The sequence below is a fragment of the Salvelinus alpinus genome, chromosome 2 (assembly GCF_045679555.1).
Source record: "Salvelinus alpinus chromosome 2, SLU_Salpinus.1, whole genome shotgun sequence".
Lineage (NCBI taxonomy): Eukaryota > Metazoa > Chordata > Actinopteri > Salmoniformes > Salmonidae > Salvelinus > Salvelinus alpinus.
This window is the reverse complement of record NC_092087.1, coordinates 73,094,377-73,115,818: the sequence shown is the minus strand read 5'-3', so window position 1 is coordinate 73,115,818 and position 21,442 is coordinate 73,094,377. Positions and strand designations below refer to the sequence as shown.

The window sequence follows — 21,442 nt, the reverse complement described above, 5'->3', positions numbered from 1 at the left end:
ACCAGATGTGTCACGCCTGCTCCCACTCCCCCTCTCTGGCACTTGAGGGCGCCAGGCTGCCTTTGATCACGCACACCTGTCACCATCATTAAGCACATCAGCGCTCATTGGACTCACCTGGACTCCTTCACGATGTTGATTGCCCCTCTATATCTGTCTGTTCCTCAGTTTTGTACCCCATGTCAGCATTATTGTCGTAATGTCACGCTGTTCTGGTTTTGATCGATGTCCGTTTTCTATTAAATGTTCACTCCCTGTACTTGCTTCTCGTCTACAGTGTCTGTCCTTACACAAATAGTTATTGTGCTGACATTGCCTTCAGAGGCAGTTTGGAACTCGGTAGTGAGTGTTACAACGCAGGAAAGATTATTTTTACGTGCTATGCGTTTTAGCACTTGGCGGTCCCATTCTGTGAGTTTGTGTGGCCTACCACTTCACGGCTGAGCCGTTGTTGCTCCTAGAGGTTTCTACTTCACAATAACAGTACTTACAGTTGACCAGGGCAGCTCTAACAGGGCAGACATTTAAGAAACTGACTTGTAGGAAAGGTGGCATCCTATGACTGTGCCACATTGAAAGTCACTGCGCTCTTCTGTAAGACCATTCTACTGCCAATGTTTGTCTATGGAGATTGCATGGCTGTGCGCTCGATTGTATACACCTGTCAGCAAGGGGTGTGGCTGAAATATCCAAATCCACTCATTACAAAGTACAAATATACTTTTGTATATATAGTGTACTATAGGCGTTTTGCGCTCCATGTAATCCCCAAAGAATGGGCTATGGAAGCATTACCAGAGATATAATATGCATGGTATACACTGCATTCTTTCTTCAAAAAATGTAAAGTCAGAAATATCGAAAAGGGCATATTATATAGTGGTCTTGAGCAGTTTATACAATATGCACAGACGCCTTATCATATTATAGAATAGGACAAACATTTTCGTTCTTTGCACTTCGTTTCTATGAAGGTTTGATTACTTAAACTTTTGGAAATCTGATTGGCCTACTGAATGGGGGGGGGGGGGACATTAGTCATGCGTAAAATATGCTTAATAACTCATAATTAACTTGGTCGCAATCTAAATTATGAAATACAAATACACCATAATAACCCAGAAGTAACAATAACAATAGTAGTAGTAATAATAATAATAAATACATACAAAAAATATATATATTAAGCTAATAAAAGGCTAATGTGACAAAGTCAATATCCATGATGAAATATAAGCTGCCGTTTCGATTAGCAATATGAAAACTACGAATGTATGGAAGCCTTGGATTATGTTATCTACGTGATAATCAGATAAACTTGATCCGTTTGTTGTTCCTTCCTTTGGCACTTAATTAGCCGTATCTATCTTGTTATCGATAAACTACCAGTGGATGTCGTTGTTCACTCTTTTTACGCGGGAGTGTCACTCCTCGAGATGACCTCAAACTCTGCAGACGCTCTAATCGTCCTTCACTTTCTCTACAGTCAGTGCGGCAGACAGAGATAGAAGGATAGAGAGAGGGAGTGAGTGAATGAGAAAGACGGGCACACAGGGAGTGAAACAGACAGAGCGAGGGTAGCGGCTCTTACATCTAGACGCGTGTAGATATTTTGCTCCGGGAGATTCAAAATAAAACAAACAAGAACACAACAGATCGCGCTTGTGACAGGAAAGGCACCCGAAAGAGATATTTGAATGACTTTTCTGCCTAGCTGAATTATTATTCCGAGGAATAGTGTCATATGTGGAGATTTCTTAACCTCGTAAGCCCATTTATTTCACTTAATAGGTGCATTATGAAAGGCTAATGTTATAAGTCGATACATTTCTCCTGACAGTGTGTTCATATTAATAACGGTTCAAATGATATTTTATGTCGGCTATTCATGTGATGGTAATCTATATGAAAATGTTATTCGATCTATGTGCATGGTAAATTCAAATACCTATTGAGGTGTTGCTTTTCTATTTTAACTCATAGCTTTACATCTGTAGTGCTCTTTTGGACATCTTGCAAAAGTGTCTTATTTATTATCTCTCTTTTCAGGGAACGGCTGGCGTTTTTCAGCGCACGAACAAGGAATACAATGCTAAGGATTTTGGACCCCGTGGTCACTGTCGTGACCATTTCCTTTGTGGTCAAGGGGGTGCTCGGTGGCTACGGGATGAGCATGTTCGCCGCGCAAACATCTCCCCCGGACCCTTGCTACGACGAGAATGGTAACCCGAGGAGATGCATCCCCGATTTTGTGAACTCCGCTTTCGGAAAGGAAGTCCGCACTTCCAGCACCTGTGGTAAAACCCTGGGTAGGTACTGCTTGGTAACAGAGAAGGGCGACGAGAGAAATAGGAACTGTCATACTTGCGATGCCTCGAACCCGAAAAAGTATCACCCACCGGCATATCTAACGGATCTCAACAACCCCCATAATCTCACATGTTGGCAATCGGAAAATTACATCCAATACCCCCAAAATGTCACCATAACACTGTCACTGGGCAAGAAATTCGAAGTCACCTACGTAAGCCTGCAGTTCTGCTCACCTCGACCCGAATCTATGGCTATCTTCAAGTCTATGGACTACGGCAAATCTTGGGTACCTTTCCAATACTATTCGGCCCAGTGCAGGAAAATGTACACCAAACCGAGCAAGGCCACCATTACCAAACAGAACGAACAAGAGGCGATATGCACGGACTCCCACACGGACATGCACCCTCTATCCGGCGGTCTCATTGCCTTCAGCACTCTGGACGGCAGACCGTCGGCGCACGACTTCGACAACTCGCCGGTGCTCCAGGACTGGGTCACCGCCACAGATATCAAGGTGACGTTCAGCCGATTGCACACTTTCGGTGATGAGAACGAGGATGACTCGGAGCAAGCCCGGGACTCTTATTTCTATGCGGTGTCCGATCTGCAAGTTGGCGGTCGATGCAAATGCAATGGCCACGCTTCGCGGTGCGTAAAAGACAGGGATGGAAACCTTGTTTGTGAATGCAAACATAATACCTCGGGACCAGAGTGCGACAGGTGCAAGCCTTTCCATTATGATCGGCCGTGGCAACGCGCAACAGCTAGAGAAGCCAACGAATGTGTCGGTAAGTCAAAACATTATAATTGTCTCCAAAAACCATCCAAATGGTCTTTAAGCACTGCAGAAGTTTCCTCTCCACACAATACCTTTGGCATAAATGGTATTATTGGGTGACTCTTGTTTGTACAGTCATGAGAGATTTGGCTGTTTTTAAGTTTGGTAATGTTGGTATTGGTTGGTTGAGTTAATTGCTAAGGTGCACTGTGCATTTGTCAGTTCTGTTGAAAAACAAAGATTCAGACACGCCTATTATTTTCTCTGGATGGAAGTTGTCGAAATACTATTAAATATTAAAAATGGGATTATAGCACATCATATTACGCACCAACAAGTACTACACAAGGTTTACAAAACCTTCTGTGTAATTTAGGTTTCCAACTCCAAGGCTCGAGGAAAAATTGCCTATCCTTTGTTGTAGTTTATATAGTTATGGAAAACAATTTAAAATTCTTATTAGTATTAAAATGTTATTAAAAAATATAATAATAATAATGATAATTTTTATTTAGTTTCGAAATGAATTTTTATAGTTGTAAGCATTTTATTAGACTATGTAAATTTTAGTCTGATCAGCCCACGCTGTATTAATAGTACATGCCTTCATTAAAACATGATACTGATGTGATTTGAAAATGTAGGCTATAAAAACCAAGGCTGTACGGTTGTTAAAGAGGTCTGGATTAAGGATAAATCTAAACCACCGTTCGGCCCACCACAAAATGCACTCTTTTAATGAAATTATGCCGCGCGTCCATGCACATAAAAAGTCACATGCAATGCCTTCTCAATTAGAAAACCTAAAAGCCCATTACCGCCATAGCTCAAATGAAGGTTTATAACAACCACCCACTTCAGAAAGACCGCCACATCACAATGTCTAATCATTCACCGCGTTGAAATGTTTCTCATGGTGAAAATTGATGTACAGTTCTAACTTTATTACTGCAATAAAGCGACGCACCGTAATTTATTTAAAGAGCATTTAAACTGCACCACCACAGCACTTGAACACAGACTTCTCTGCCCATTTAATTATCGTTTGAATCAAAGTTAATTATAGGTCTAAATTACGTTAATTTATGGATCATAAAACTGTTGTAAAAAATGTATTTAAAAAAAGTATCATTATTTCATCCCGAAACTATTATGATTATTATTATTATTATTGTTGTTATTATATCAAATGAAATTGCCATTTTTGAAAACATTACAACATGAATTTGCCTTCCTTGGAAACAATCTGCAAAATGTTAATACACCTATTAAGCCTAATACTCAAATATATCTGATATTATTAGGCAATTATTATTAATTACAGCCATAAAACGTTATCATTACTATTGTAATCATTCTAGATATGATTAATAGGCTACTTATTAGTATTCATATGATTCGCTTTGTATTATGTTCTGGTCTTCAACGACATCATCGGACATAGTTCATTCGTGTGAACATTTTAGGCCTACAAGAAGAAAAGTCATCGGAGTAGATATGAATCACTATCCTCAATGAACCGGCCCATTTAGATGTATGCTATCGCATCATGAAGACTAATAAAGCCCATCGAGGAAGTTATCACATCGTGGCTTTCATTGAATTCATTCCACACACTATTTCCAACAGCGAGGCTACATCAGCTGCTATAGAGACGGGGACAATGCCGCAGCAGGATCAAAGATGTGATAGTTGCTTTTTATTGCCAGACATACCCAAGACCCACTTAAAGATATTCATGCTTAGATGAGGAGAGAGACGGCATGCATGAGCTTGGTGAGAATGCGAGTGCTACTGGTTTAGGAGAATGAATTATTGGACAATTGTAGTCTGATATTGACTTGGCTGTGTGTTGACTGTCTAGCAAATATTGTATACGATTTTATCATGATGAGTGTGGTTAAAAGTTGTGATTATGCATTGTTGATGAGAATTGATTCCTTGTGAAATATCTCACCCCTTATAAGCCAAGTAACTGCCCTATATATGCATGCTATCAAGGTTACCATGAGAGGTAGGCTTAGTGGGGGGGGGGGGGGGGGGTCCCTGACCATAGTACCCAAACGACTGCATCAACCGCATTGCTGCATGATGTATGTGTCAGTACTCTATATCAACTCGGCAAATGTGCAGTATTTCATTGGCATTGTATAGCCAACATTTATAATAACAGTTCAAGACTCTGAGCACACGAGGGCATCTCTTGGGGCATGCAATGTGGATACAAATAGGCCTGTGTGACAATGCTGATGGAAAAGACGATGATGATGATGAAGGTGGATGAACCTCGACTTCTCACTGTAACCCACTCGAGATTGGATTTGCGATTGTAACGGGCTTCCTCCTTCTCCTCATCCGAAGAGGAGTAGCAGGGATTTGACCAAAATGCAGCGGGTTGTGAATACATATTGATTTAATAGACAAAACGGAAAAACACGACAAACACTTGAATAATTACAAAACAAATAAACGAATGTAGACAGACCTGGACACGAACTTACATACAACGTGAAGAACGCATGAACCAGGAAAACAGACTACATAAAACGAACGAACTAACAAAAACCGGAACAGTCCCTTGTGGCGTAACATACAGACACTGACACAGGAGACAATCACCCACAAACAAACAGTGAGAACAACCTACCTTAATATGACTCTCAATTAGAGGAAAACGCAAAACACCTGCCTTTAATTAAGAGCCATACCAGGCAACCCAAAACCAACATAGAAACAGCAAACATAGACTGCCCACCCAAAACTCACGCCCTGACCATCACACACATACAAAACAACAGAAAACAGGTCAGGAACGTGACAGCGATTTTAAATTATCGCCCTACAGTGAATGGTGAGAGGAGGCTCCTCATTCCACCCCATATTGTTGGCATCAGAGAGCCCCTACAGTAAAATGCACTGACTCAAACTCCCTTTTGTCTGCGTGTTTCTATTTCACTGTGGTTGGGGGAAAGTGGGGCTGTGTTGTTTGACAGTCATCCATGGCACATGTTGACTGTTTTGACACATAGCAGGTGTTTTAAAGGGTTTTGTTTGCTGTTTGTGTCCATTCCCACAGAGTGGTTCTCTGCGGCAGATAAACATGCTTGAGCCTTGTGGAAATATCTACGCTTTTACTATAGTGACTGGCTACAAATACACACTGGAGAAGGTCACCCCAGTTGTGTATAAAACTGTGAGGTGTTACCTCAATTAAGAAAGCTCTCTGAGTCTGATAATATATCACTCTCAAAATATCCCGACCGCAGTCCTCCATATTACAGTCTACATTTTTAAGCCCTGCCGTCAAATCCAAGATTTATACTAGTTGGCCAACTATGAGAAACACAGAGTGACAATGATTAACTGAAGTTGACCAAATAGGTGAAACACAGTGACAAATGAATACAAATGAATAAGTGATGGTTTCTGTGAGGAGGAAAGGAAGGCTGTGCCTCCCTCTTTGGGTCACCAGGGCTTCCATCCTGGAAAAGCAAACAGACTTGTTTAGACACAACCACGCCGCTATAGGAATGAAGAATGAATTGTTCCCCCCTATCCCCAGTATCCTTGACACTTTATTTTTTACCCGGAACAGCATGTGTGTGTGTCATGTGTGTGTGGTGTGTCTCGCACGGGGCCACAAAGGAGCATCACTCACTGTATCCATCATGCTGTCAGCAAGCACACACACACACACACACACACACACACACACACACACACACACACACACACACACACACACACACACACACACACACACACACACACACACACACACACACACACACACACACACACACACACACACACACACACTCCTCTGGGCTGTTTGTACTATGGGCCGCCTGCTCCGTCAGACAAGGCGTGCAGAGCAGTGCGGAGGGGTGCTGTGGTCGCACACCCTCTGCTAAAGCAAACACCGCCTCACCTCTCAAACAGGGAGAAGAATAGTATGCCTGACACCTCTGTGTGAAGGCAGGGTCCTAGGGTTTTTGAGAGTGTGGGGTGAGGTGGAGTTGGAGTTGGGGTAGTGTGTGTGTGTGTGTGTGTGTGTGTGTGTGTGTGTGTGTGTGTGTGTGTGTGTGTGTGTGTGTGTGTGTGTGTGTGTGTGTGTGTGTGTGTGTGTGTGTGTGTGTGGTATAGTGCTGTTGTCTGTTACCACCTGTAAAAGCAATTAGTCACAGGAGGTTGGTGGAACCTTAAATGGGGAGGACGGGCTCGTGTGAATAGCTGGAGCGGAATAAAGGGAATGGTATCAAATACATTGTTTCCATGTGTTTGATGCCATTCCATTAACTCCATTCCAGCCTTTATTTGGAGCCGTCCTCCCCCCAGCAGCCTCCACTGTAATCAGTAATTGTAGCATAAAGTTATGGCTAGGACAGAACACTGTGTGTACTATAAGCTTCAGTAACAGAGAAGTGATGTCAAAATGAGATGTACTGTACTATACGATAAGCTTTGCTATGAGCTGCTTGGTTGGATATGCTGAAATATTGAACGCTTCCAGCACTATTTGTCAGTCAGTAAATTGAAAGATTCCGACTGTCTCTGGATCCTCTGCAGTCATAACATGTTCTCAGTTACAGAGTTTATCTGGAGTAGAATTCGAAAGTGATACGGAGTGGGGACATTCAGAGTAAATGAGAAGGAAATAGCCAGGTGGGGAAAGGAAACGTCATCAAGACCAGCATCTTTTTCTATGGTGTGTGAAACACAACATAGGGATAGGTACTTATATTTTATTATAGAGATAATGATAGGCACTTGTTTTTATCATGGTCCGAAGAGCCAATGGCTAAGAATAAGAAATACCGTACAGCCTATTGGCCTGTCAGGATCTCTCTCCGGATGATAATCTTTGTCCAAGTCCTTGAATCGTGCTACTTTGCTCTGTCTTTGACTGAACCTGGATATTGGTTATCATATCTATATAAAGGCCTTGGCATTCCACTACAAGTAGCTTTGCATTTGTGGCGTGATTTGAATGTAAAGTTGGTCTTACAAAAACAAAACACATTGAAACAGGTTGCATGTCGTCTTCCCTCCTTGATGTGCACTTTGCTGATTAGTCCGTCTGAGTCTTAAAGGACCTTCATGCACTTCTGAGTGCACTTCCAGGTCCATTTGGGATATTGATTCTCACCGGCCACGCGGTAGACCGTCTTTGTAAGCTAACGCAATGAGTTTAGGAATGGAGGCATGGAGGAGGAAGAATCGTGGCTTCAATATCAATTCAGGTGTGACCAGTCTGCTCAGCTACCTGTAAGAAAGCACACAAGTGTCTCAATTTAATCAACTAGAATCCCTTCCTCTTGCTTTAGAACTCTATCAACTCAGAGTGACACTGCAGCATCTGAAGGAGAATGAAGGAGACGCCAATTCAGCTAATCGTGATGACGGAAATGAGCTAAGACGATCACTTCAGGAAGAAAGTTTTTCAGATACAGAAAACGAAATGCAAGACTGTTCCACTGCATTATCTGCCTGAGTTTGTCCTGTTTTATTAGCTTCAGGTTCCATAGCTTGAATGTGTTGAGAAAAGGGGTCTTGAATAATTCAGAGAGATTAAGAAGAATGCTTGGAGGCATGCAGAATGAAGGATACTACTGCAGCACAGAGAAAAGTAAAGAGATTGAGGGAGACTACAATAGAGACTATACATGTGAGAGAGACAGGGAGGCTATAGAGAAAGAGAGATGGAAACAGAAAGAGAAAGGGACAGGAGAGTGACCTATCCAGGGGCTTTTGGGGACAGGAGATACTTTTTTTTGATGAAACAGGCTTTATCTTTCCTTGAGAACCACTTCACGGTAGATTTTTCTACTTGTTCATAGAGTGGTTGGAGGGGGCGGGGCAGGGGAGGGGGAGGGCCTTTCCCTAGAACTTTGTTGGCACAGACATAGCATATCAGTGACTTGGCACAGACATCGCCTCAAGCCCGTCCAAATCTCCATGGATCCCCCCCCACACCCCACATATTTTCCCGTAGATAACTTCATTTTTCCAGCCTCAAACCGCAACATCATCTGGCTGATTTGAGCAGACCTGCCGGTTGTCTCGTCTGATTACGTCAAATAAATACGCTCCCAGGTGTTATTCTGAACAGTTTGATTGACAGGGGAAGATGACTGGGGTGGTGTATTGAAATTGAGATTTGGCGCCCTTTCAGATAATTGGGCTTAAATCTCTAACCACTTGCTTAGAGGAAACAGTGTTTTGCTGAGATGTCTTTTTGATAGAATCTTCCCTAGTTCCATTGAAGGAAGAAAGATCAACAATGACATGATATGTCAGTAATTAAAATGTTCTCGCCTGAAATAACTCATTAAAGTTTTTGGAAATGGAGAATGGGGAACTACAATAAAGACAATCATTTTGAGAATGTTGGTTAGATTGTCAAAATGTAATACACTAGTATTTACGTTCATATGGTCTCCTGCAGATAAGATTCAATAAGAAAATAAAGCAACGCTTCACAAGAAAGTATACTGTATTGTGTTGTCCTTTCACACCTTTCATTTCATGTAGGAGCTCCTACAACTGAATGCAACAGCAATATTTATTAACAATAATACCATGATGAGGCATGATGACCGAGCTGTGGTCTGGTTAATGTTTGAACTGCCACCAAAGGACCGCCATTCCTTTATGAACCGCCGTATCCTTCATCTTCAAAGGGCGACCGCCGTCCGCCAAACGCATTGACCATCCTGACTCTCACTGCTGTACAACGCCTGGCAAACAAAAGGAGTGAGAAACAGGTGTGAAAAGAGTGTTGGATTAGTTTGCACTTTGCACCGTGGCGTATTCCCCTCCCTTCCCCCCCTGAAGAATCCCGACACCAGTGGCGGCAGTTCAAACGGGTGAATGGCCTCCCTAACGCTTTGAGAACCTCCTTCCTACAAAGTGTTATCACTGTTTAACGACTTGTTTTTTAAACCACTGCATAACAAGTTATTCAGAGTCTGGAGTTGGACGCACTCTAATGACTCCTACTTTTGGTTAACTGTGCTACACACAGCCTTGCACCTTGGTCAGCCACTGTTTAAGTTTAGCATATGCATGCACTCACATACGGGCATGCATGTCTGTAACGTCACACACACCCACGAGCCAATCAAACTCACAGATACATAACTGTGACCGTAACTTTGATTCTGGGCTCACTGAAACCAGCCACAGAAGCAGACAGCCAAAAGCAGTCAGCCAAAACAGACAGTCAATCAGATAACTGTGAACCGTAAAACCTCCTCCACAGTGAGAAGCCACATGTTAGGTTTCTGAGGAGGCCCAGACCCCCTGCCTGCGTCTGTGCTGGCCAGGGTCCAGCAAGGATTCTGTTGCATTGGCGGCAGTGACGGGAAAAGAGGGGTGGGCGAGGCCTGTTTCCAGCAGGGTTCCCAGGACCATCGCAGCGGGGCCACAGCAAATTCAACCTGATGGCTGGCAGGGCTGCAGTATAGGCCCATCTGTACCTTGTTTAAACCTAGTAGTGTGTTACCATCCACCTCTACTCTGAACTCTGCTGGGCGCCACACATAACTAGTGGGAGAATGTGTTGAAATATGATGTTACTGTGCAAAATGCTGCTACAGTGGTGGCCTGAGTTGATGTGTGTGCCAGTGAGAGAGGGGGGGGGGGGGGGGGGCTAAATGAAGGGTGGTCTTTTTGTTTAGTTTTTGAATTCTCCTGTAAAGGGGGTTGATATAGATTGTAAAGGGGGTTGATATCAAATCAAATTGTATTGGTCACATGCACATATTTAGCAGATGTTATTGCAGGTGTAGCAAAAATGATTGTGTTCCTAGCTCCAACAGTGCAGTAGTATCTAACAATTCACAACAATACACACAAATCTAAAGTAAAAGAATGGAGTTAAGAAATACTGTATATACATGTTAGAACGAGCAATGGTCGGAGTGGCATTGACGCAAATACAGTAGAGTATATACAGTACATATGAAATGAGTAAAGCAGTATGTAAACATTATTAAAGCGACTAGTGTTCCATTATTAAAGTGACCAGTGATTCCATGTCTATGTATATAGGGCAGCAGCCTCTAAGGGGCAGGGTTGAGTAACCGGCTGGTAGCCGGCTAGTGATGGCTATTTAACAGTCTGATGGCCTGGAGAAAAAATATGTTTTTCAGTCTCTCGGGCCCAGCTTTGATGCACCTGTACTGACCTCGCCTTCTGGGTGGTAGCGGGGTGAACAGGCCGTGGCTTGGGTGGTTGATGTCCTTGATGATCTTTTTCGCCTTCCGGTGACATCGGGTGCTGTAGGTGTACTGGAGGGTAGGCAGTGTGCCCCCGGTGATGCATTGGGCAGACCGCACCACCCTTTGGAGGTTGAAGAGACGCCTTTGCGCCTTCATCCCCACACTGTCGGTGATGTGTACACCAAGGAACTTGAAGCTTTTCACCTTCTCCACTGCGGTCCCGATGATGTGGATAGGGGTGTGCTCTCTCTGCTGTTTCCTGAAGTCCACGATCAGCTCCTTCGTTTTTGAGGACGTTGAGGAAGAGGTCCATTTTCTGTCACTACTCCTCCAGGGCCCTCACCTCCTCCCTGTTGGCTGTCTCGTCATTGTTGGTAATCAGGCCTAAAACTGTTGTGTCGTCTGCAAGCTTGATGATTGAGTTGGAGGCATGCGTGGCCACACAGTCATGGGTGAACAGGGAGTACAGGAGGGGGCGAAGCACGCACCCTTGTGGGGCCCCTGTGTTGAGGATCAGCGAATTGGAGGTGTTGTTTTCTACCTTCACCACCTGGGGGCGGCCCATCAGGAAGTCCAGGACCCAGTTGCACAGGGCGGGGTTCAGACCCAGAGCCCCAGGCTTAATGATGAGCTTGGAGGGTACTATGGTGTTGAAGGCTGAACTATAGTCAATGAACAGCATTCTTACATAAGTATTCCTCTTGTCCAGATGGGACAGGGCAGTGTGCTGTTTCGATGGCGATTACATCATCTGTGGATCTATTGGGGCGGTATGCAAATAGAAGTGGGTCTAGTGTGTCAGGTAAGGTAGAGATGATATGATCCTTAACTAGCCTCTCAAAGCACTTCATGATGACAGAAGTGAGTGCTACGGGGCGATAGTCATTTAGTTCAGTTTCCTTTGCTTTCTTGGGTGGACATCTTGAAGCAAGTGGGGACAGCAGACTGGGATAGAAAGAGATTGAATATGTCCGTAAACACTCCAGCCAGCTTGCCTGCGCATGCTCTGAGGACGCGGCTAGGGATGCCGTCTGGGCCAGCAGCCTTGCGATTGTTAACATGTTTAAATGTCTTACTCACATCGGCCACGGAGAACGAGAGCCCACAGTCCTTGGGAGCGGGCCGCGTCGGTGGCACTGTGTTTTCCTCAAAGCGGGCGAAGAAGGTGTTTAGCTTGTAATCCGTGATTGTCTGTAGACCCTGCCACATACGTCTCGTGTCTGAGCCGTTGAATTGCGACTCCACTATGTCTCTGTACTGACGTTTTGCCTGTTTGATTGCCTTACGTAGGGAATAACTACACTGTTTGTATTCAACCATATTCCCAGTCACCTTGCCATGGTTAAATGTGATGGTTTGTGCTTTCAGTTTTGAGTGAATGCTGCCATCTATCCCACAGTTTCTGATTTATGTAGGTTTTAATAGTCACAGTGGGAACAACATCCGCTATACAGCACCCACCTGTAGCACGCGCTCCAGCAGGTATATCTCTCTGGTCACCCCCAAAACCAATTCTTTCTTTGGCCGTCTCTCCTTCCAGTTCTCTGCTGCCAATGACTGGAATGAACTAAAAAAATCTCTGAACTGGAAACACTTATCTCCCTCACTAGCTTTAAGCACCAGCTGTCAGAGCAGCTCACAGATTACTGCACCTGTACATAGCCCATCTATAATTTAGCCCAAACAACTACCTCTCCCCCTACTGTATTTATTTATTTATTTAGCTCCTTTGCACCCCATTATTTCTATCTTTACTTTGCACATTCTTCCACTGCAAATCCACCATTCCAGTGTTTTACTTGCTATATTGTATTTACTTCGCCACCATGGCTTTTTTTTGTCTTTACCTCCCTTATCTCACCTCATTTGCTCACATTGTATATACTTTTTTTTCTTTTTCTACTGTATTATTGACTGTATGTTTGTTTTACTCCATGTGTAACTCTGTGTTGTTGTATGTGTCGAACTGCTTTGCTTTATCTTGGCCAGGTCGCAATTGTAAATGAGAACTTGTTCTCAACTTGCCTACCTGGTTAAATAAAGGTGAGATAAAAAATACACTTCCTGATGAACTCAGTCACCGTGTTAGTGTATACGTCGATGTTATTCAGCATGGATTCCGACTGGTCAGACCGTTGAATAGACCTTAGCACGGGTACTTCCTGTTTGAGTTTCTGCCTATAGGAAGGGATGAGCAAAATGGAGTCATGATCTGATTTGCCGAAGGGAGGGCAGGGGAGGGCCTTGTAGGCATCCCGGAAGTTGGAGTAGCAGTGGTCGAGTGTTTCAGCACGAGTACTACAGTCAATGTGTTGACAGAACTTTGGTAGCGTTTACCTCAGATTATTTTGATTGTAAAGGTTGGTTGATATAGATTGTAAAGGGGGTTGATATAGCTTGTAAAGGGGGTTGATATAGATTGTAAAATGGGTTGATATAGATTGTAAAGGGGGTTGATATAAATTGTAACGGGGGTTGATATAAATTGTAACGGGGGTTGATATAGATTGTAAAATGGGTTGATATAGATTGTAAAGGGGGTTGATATAGATTGTAAAGGGGGTTGATATAGATTGTAAAGGGGGTTGATATAGATTGTAAAATGGGTTGATATAGATTGTAAAGGGGGTTGATATAAATTGTAACGGGGTTGATATAAATTGTAACAGGGATTGATATAGATTGTAAAATGGGTTGATATAGATTGTAAAGGGGGTTGATATAGATTGTAAAGGGGGTTGATATAGATTGTAAAGGGGGTTGATATAAATTGTAACAGGGGTTGATATAAATTGTAACGGGGGTTGATATAGATTGTAAAGGGGGTTGATATAGATTGTAAAGGGGGTTGATATAGATTGTAAAGGGGGTTGATATAGATTGTAAAGGGGGTTGATATAGATTGTAAAGGGGGTTGATATAAATTGTAACGGGGGTTGATATAAATTGTAACGGGGGTTGATATAGATTGTAAAATGGGTTGATATAGATTGTAAAGGGGGTTGATATAGATTGTAAAGGGGGTTGATGTAGATTGCTTTGAGTTTGAGGCATCTCTTTTGATCATCGTAGTCTTTAGACAAAATTAATTCTGTGGTCTGTGACAGTTTCAGTATCAGTCCCAGATGAGTTACAGTAATCCATTAAATCAGTTTGACAATTATCTCATAACAACAGTTTACCAGGTGTAATGGTTTTCTTCCTGGGATGAAGGAGAGGACCAAAACGCAGCGCGGCTAGTGTTCAACATAATTTAATAAAGAATATGTGAACACTACAAACAACAAAACAATAAATGTGAAAACCGAAAACAGTCCTATCTGGTGCAGAACACAAAGACAGAAGACAACCACCCACAATCCCCAACACAAAACAAGCCACCTATATATGATTCTCAATCAGGGACAACGATTGACAGCTGCCTCTAATTGAGAACCATATTAGGCTGAACACAGAAACAGACAAACTAGACACACAACATAGAATGCCCACCCAGCTCACGTCCTGACCAACACTAAAACAAGCAACACACATAAGAACTATGGCCAGGACGTTACACCAGGACAGTGTTCCTCACAGAACGATGCTGTGAGAGACAGCACTTTTATGTCTTTTTTAGCATGTAAGGGATTCCATACAGTAGCTAACTGTACCGCGTCAATCACTTTGACAATAAGACCATCATGGCATTTTACATTGGTAGCAAAGACAGACACATTGAAACTTGATGGCTTGATGGCTTCTTGGACCTTTAGAGGACCCATACTTCACTGTATTGTAACGGACACATTTACAGCTGTCCAGGACCTTGAATGCATGGTACATACTAGGTAAAAATACATAGTCAAAATATCCCCAAAGACAGGGACCCCCCTGGGCCATCTTCCCCCAGCAAGGTCAACACACGAGCAGGTCAATCTGTGCTAGTCAAAGCCCCCTGGGTTGGATCTCTCTGTCTCTTTCTCGCTCTTTCTTTGACAACAAGATGAGGAACTATCTGTTTCTGACGATTCACACAGAGACAATTCTGGTTAATTTCCCAAAGACTGAGCTCATATGAACTGCTATAACTCACTCAAGAAACCTCGTGAAATGTAGACATATTAAGAGTTATATTCTTTTGTTATCTTGACGAACTGAAAATCTTGGAGCCATGAAAGTCTACTTTGGCCAGACGTCTTTTAAAAGGGGAGTTTGGAGCAGGTGGATGTAAAGTGAATAGGGCTGTTCAAGACGCAATTTCACTTTGACGGAATTCCAGCTTTACCCAGATAACAGATTTTGACAGGGTATTTTGAATGGAAACACTTTATACATGGAGGAGAATGTCCAATGAGGAGAATAGACACTGGGGCTGGTAACACAGAAAACAATCATTTGAGCGGGAGGGTGTGTGTGTTGATGTGCGTGAAAACGGGGACAATAAAGTCAGTAAATTAAAGAGAGAGAAGGGGAGAAAGAAAGAGAGAAGGGTATTGGCTACTGATAGCATGTGCAACAGAAAACAGGCTCCTGGGACTCTCTACAACAGATACTATGATTACAGTATGGACAATCTATACCATCTCTTGTGGAAAGACATTGCTGCTACAATACATTCCGTAACCTTCGGCAACGCTCACGCCATAGCACTGAGGGCTTGTGGGATGCGTTTGATTGACAGAATAGCAAAATTGCATTCAGAAATGTTACAGTCTAAGCTTTTTGAGGAATTTCAGGCTTCCTCGGGCAAAGCCTCCATTTTGGGGCTTTTGTTTTGTTTTGCTGGTTAGGGTTAAATGCATAATGCAACACAGATACCGCTGATGGTATGTGTGTGTGTGTGTGTGTGTGTGTGTGTGTGTGTGTGTGTGTGTGTAGCTTGCTTGAGTAGACGTTTCTGCTCTGACTCTCCTAGAGACTGAACTTTGACCCTGTTTAGAGAGGTGGTTTGGTGGGAAGCCATATTGTTGTGTAGAAGGAGAATATTGCATTACCGCCTTGGCTCTGTGTTTGCTTCCACTCATCGGTTGAAGTTCGTCGACTGTCACTGGTTTATCGCAAAGGTCCGCCATCACCGTGTGTGATGTCATCACCTCACGGCCTCCAGAACGGGTTGGCGGTTGGTCGGCATGGGACACGTGTTTCCGCTTTGATCATTCGGGCGCGTTAAAACGGCACCATCTTAATGTGAAGCAGACTCCCACGCTTTCTCATTCAGCACTCTCACAACAGCTGGAGCTAATTGGGTCGGAGGATGACGGGACTTTGCGTTAACCAGCAAGGCCTTCTCTTCTCTTCTGTTTCTTCTGTTTTCTTCTCTTCTGTTCTCTTCTCCTCTGTTCTCTTCTCTCTCCCTATTGGCCCAACTGAGAGTGCTGAGTGACTCAACACTAAGTGAGTCTAAGTGAGTATGTCATACCAAAATGCTGCAGGCCTAGACGAGGTGAGGTCCTGGTGAAAGTGAGGCGAAGAGAAAACCGAACGGCGCTCCCCTCCGTTCTTTTGGCAAATGTCCGGTCACTCGATAATAAGGTGGACGAGCTTCATTCGAGAGTCTCTTATCAGAGAGACTTGAAAAGCTGCAGTATTACATGTCTTACTGAAACGTGGCTGGATGATGACGCTATGCACGTCGTACTCAGTGGCAGGATCGTCCAGTGGCTTCGGGGGAAGTCGAAAGGAAGTGGAATGTGTGTTTGTTCATTAAATAACAACTGCTGTGCTGGCTCAAGTGTGAAGGAAATCTCGAGCTTTTGCTCACCTGATTTAGAATACCTCATCGTAAGCTGCAGACCCTTTTATCTACCAAGAGTGTTCTCAAACGTAATTGTCACGGCTGTCTACATCCCTCCCCAAGCCAACACTACTCTGGCACTCAGCGAACTGTATGGGACCATAAACAAACAAGAAACCGCTCACCCAGAGGCAGCGTTTTTGGTGTGCGGAGACTTTAACACGGGGAGACTTAAAACCTTCCTACCTCACTTCTACCAACACATCTCCTGCGCCACTAGGGGGCGCTTTAATTCTATACCACTTTTATTCTACCCACAGAAATGCATACAAGGCTCTCCCTCATCCTCCCTTCGGCAAATCTGACCATGACTCCATTTTCCTGCTTTTTGTTTACAAACAAAAGATCAAACAGGAAGTACCACTGATACGCTCAATGCAGAAGTGGTCGGATGAAGCAGACGCGAGGCTATAAGACTGTTTTGCTAGCTTGGGATATGTTCCGGGATTCATCCGATAGCATTGAGTTTACCACAACAGTCACTGGCTTCATCAATAAGTACATAGACCATGTCATCCCCACAGTGACTATAAGAACATATCCAAACTGAAAACCATGGATTACAGGCAATATACACACTGGGCTAAAGGCTAGAGCTACCGCCTTCAAGGAACGGGACATGGACGCTTTCAAGAAAGCCCGCTACGACCTCTGGCGAGACATCAAACATGCAAAAGGCCAATATAGGAGGAAGGTGGAATCCTAATACACCAGCTCTGATACTCGTCGAATGTGGCAGGGCTTGCAGATGATAATGGATTACAAAAGGAAACCCAGCCATGAGTTGCCCAGCGATGCAGAACTCCCAAACTAGCTAAATGGTTTTTATTTTTCGCTTCGAGGAATATAACACTGTGCCTTGCATGAAAGCCCCTGTTTTTACGGATGACTGTGTGATCTCGCTCACCGTTGCCGATGTGAGCAAAACGTTTAAACAGGTTAACAATCACAAGGCCGCCGTGCCAGACGGGACACCAGGGTGTGTTCTCAAAGCATGCTCAGGTGTCTTCACAGACGTTTTCAATCTATACTAGTCCCAGTCTGTAATCCCAACATCTGCTTAGTCGCCTCCTGTACTCCCTGTTCAAACACAACTGCGTGGCCACACACGACACCATTGTCCTTGTTCCCAAGAGCTCCAAGGTAACCTTCCTAAATGACTATCGCCCTGTAGCACTCACATCTGTAATTATGAAGTGCTTTGAAAGGCTGCTCATAACACACATCAACACCATCATCCCAGACACCCTAGACCAACTCCAATTCGCATACCGCCCCAGCAGATGACGAAATCGCAATTGCTAGTCACACTGCCCTCTCCCACCTGGACAAGAGGGCAAATAACTATGTGAGAATGGTGTTCAATTCAATTCAATTCAATTCAAGGGGCTTTATTGGCATGGGAAACATGTGTTAACATTGCCAAAGCAAGTGAGGTAGGTAATATACAAAAGTCAAATAAACAATAAAAATGAACAGTAAACATTACACATACAGAAGTTTCAAAACAATAAAGACATTACAAATGTCATATTATATATATGCAGTGTTGTAACAATGTACAAATGGTTAAAGCACACAAGTTAAAATAAATAAACATAAATATGGGTTGTATTTACAGTGGTGTTTGTTCTTCACTGGTTGCCCTTTTCTTGTGGCAACAGGTCACAAATCTTGCTGCTGTGATGGCACACTGTGGAATTTCACCCAGTAGATATGGGAGTTTATCAAAATTGGATTTGTTTTCGAATTCTTTGTGGATCTGTGTAATCTGAGGGAAATATGTCTCTCTAATATGGTCATACATTGGGCAGGAGGTTAGGAAGTGCAGCTCAGTTTCCACCTCATTTTGTGGGCAGTGTGCACATAGCCTGTCTTCTCTTGAGAGCCATGTCTGCCTACGGCGGCCTTTCTCAATAGCAAGGCTATGCTCACTGAGTCTGTACATAGTCAAAGCTTTCCTTAAGTTTGGGTCAGTCACAGTGGTCAGGTATTCTGCCACTGTGTAACTCTCTGTTTAGGGCCAAATAGCATTCTAGTTTGCTCTGTTTTTTTGTTAATTCTTTCCAATGTGTCAAGTAATTATCTTTTTGTTTTCTCATGATTTGGTTGGGTCTAATTGTGCTGTTGTCCTGGGGCTCTGTGGGGTGTGTTTGTGTTTGTGACACAGAGCCCTAGCGACCAGCTTAGCTTAGGGGACTCTTCTCCAGGTTCATCTCTCTGTAGGTGATCGGCTTTGTTATGGAAGGTTTGGGAATCGCTTCCTTTTAGGTGGTTGTAGAATTTAACGGCTCTTTTCTGGATTTTGATAATTAGTGGGTATCGGCCTAATTCTGCTCTGCATGCATTATTTGGTGTTCTACGTTGTACACGGAGGATATTTTTGCAGAATTCTGCATGCAGAGTCTCAATTTGGTGTTTGTCCCATTTTGTGAAATCTTGGTTGGTGAGCGGACCCCAGACCTCACAACCATAAAGGGCAATGGGCTCTATGACTGATTCAAGTATTTTTAGCCAGATCCTAATTGGTATGTTGAAATTTATGTTCCTTTTGATGGCATAGAAGGCCCTTCTTGCCTTGTCTCTCAGATCGTTCACAGCTTTGTGGAAGTTACCTGTGGTGCTGATGTTTAGGCCGAGGTATGTATAGTTTTTTGTGTGCTCTAGGGCAACGGTGTCTAGATGGAATTTGTGGTCCTGGTGACTGGACCTTTTTTGGAACACCATTATTTTGGTCTTACTGAGATTTACTGTCAGGGCCCAGGTCTGACAGAATCTGTGCAGAAGATCTAGGTGCTGCTGTAGGCCCTCCTTGGTTGGTGACAGAAGCACCAGATCATCAGCAAACAGTAGACATTTGACTTCGGATTCTAGTAGGGTGAGACCGGGTGCTGCAGACTGTTCTAGTGCCCGCGCCAATTCGTTGATATATATGTTGAAGAGGGTGGGGCTTAAGCTGCATCCCTGTCTCACCCCACGACCCTGTGTGAAGAAATGTGTGTGTTTTTTGCCAATTTTAACCGCACACTTGTTGTTTGTGTACATGGATTTTATAATGATTTTATAATGATTTTATAATGGTGTTCATAGACTACAGCTCAGCATTCATCACCATATTCTCCTCAAAACTCATCACGAAGCTAGGGACCCTGGGACTGAACCCCTCCCTCTGCAACTGGATCCTGGACTTCCTGACGGGCCGGCCTCAGGTGGTGAGGCTCGGCAACAACACCTCCGCCACGCTGACCCTCAACACATGGGTGTGTGCTTAGCCCCCTCTTGTGCTCCCTGTTCAAACACGACTGCGTGGCCACACACGACTCCAACACCATCATCAAATTTGCTGACAACACTACGGTGGTAGACCTGATCATAAGACTGCTAAATAGCCAGAATGCTAAATAGTCAACTAATGGTACCCAAACTATTTGCACTGACTCTATACGCACACTCACTAGATTATATAAACCACATACAGACTCATTCACTCACACACACTACATTGACAAACCAACACACACACACACACACACACACACACACACACACACACACAGACAGACAGACAGACAGACAGACAGACAGACAGACAGACAGACAGACAGACAGACAGACAGACAGACAGACAGACAGACAGACAGACACAGACAGACAGACAGACACAGACAGACAGACAGAACGACACAACACACATACATACACATTACACACTCACTCACACACACACACACTTTTACACTCATCATTTGCTGCTGCCATAATAAGGTATTTGAGGTAGATATGTACACGAAGGCAGGGTAAAGTGATTAGGCATCAGGATAGATAATAATGAGGTATTTGAGGTAGATATGTACATGAAGGCAGGGTAAAGTGACTAGGCATCAGGATAGATAATAATAAGGTATTTGAGGTAGATATGTACATGAAGGCAGGGTAAAGTGACTAGGCATCAGGATAGATAATAATAAGGTATTTGAGGTAGATATGTACATGAAGGCAGGGTAAAGTGACTAGGCATCAGGATAGATAATAATAAGGTATTTGAGGTAGATATGTACATGAAGGCAGGGTAAAGTGACTAGGCATCAGGATAGATAATAATAAGGTATTTGAGGTAGATGTGTACATGAAGGCAGGGTAAAGTGACTAGGCATCAGGATAGATAATAACAAGGTATTTGAGGTAGATATGTACATGAAGGCAGGGTAAAGTGACTAGGCATCAGGATAGAAAATAATAAGGTATTTGAGGTAGATGTGTACATGAAGGCAGGGTAAAGTGACTAGGCATCAGGATAGATAATAACAAGGTATTTGAGGTAGATATGTACATGAAGGCAGGGTAAAG

At 43.4% G+C, this 21,442-nt stretch overlaps 1 protein-coding gene across 1 annotated transcript in view; it reads left to right on the top strand.

The window, feature by feature from the left end:
- The first annotated feature begins 1,473 nt into the window (after window positions 1-1,473).
- Window positions 1,474-21,442, top strand: part of LOC139567711 (netrin-1-like) — a 99,342-nt gene continuing 79,373 nt past the window's right edge. Inside the window, exons 1-2 of the mRNA XM_071389145.1 lie at window positions 1,474-1,765; window positions 2,050-3,104. Coding sequence (XP_071245246.1) covers window positions 2,090-3,104 — 1,015 coding nt within the window. The 5' untranslated portion in view covers window positions 1,474-1,765; window positions 2,050-2,089. The remainder of the gene's footprint in view (window positions 1,766-2,049; window positions 3,105-21,442) is intronic.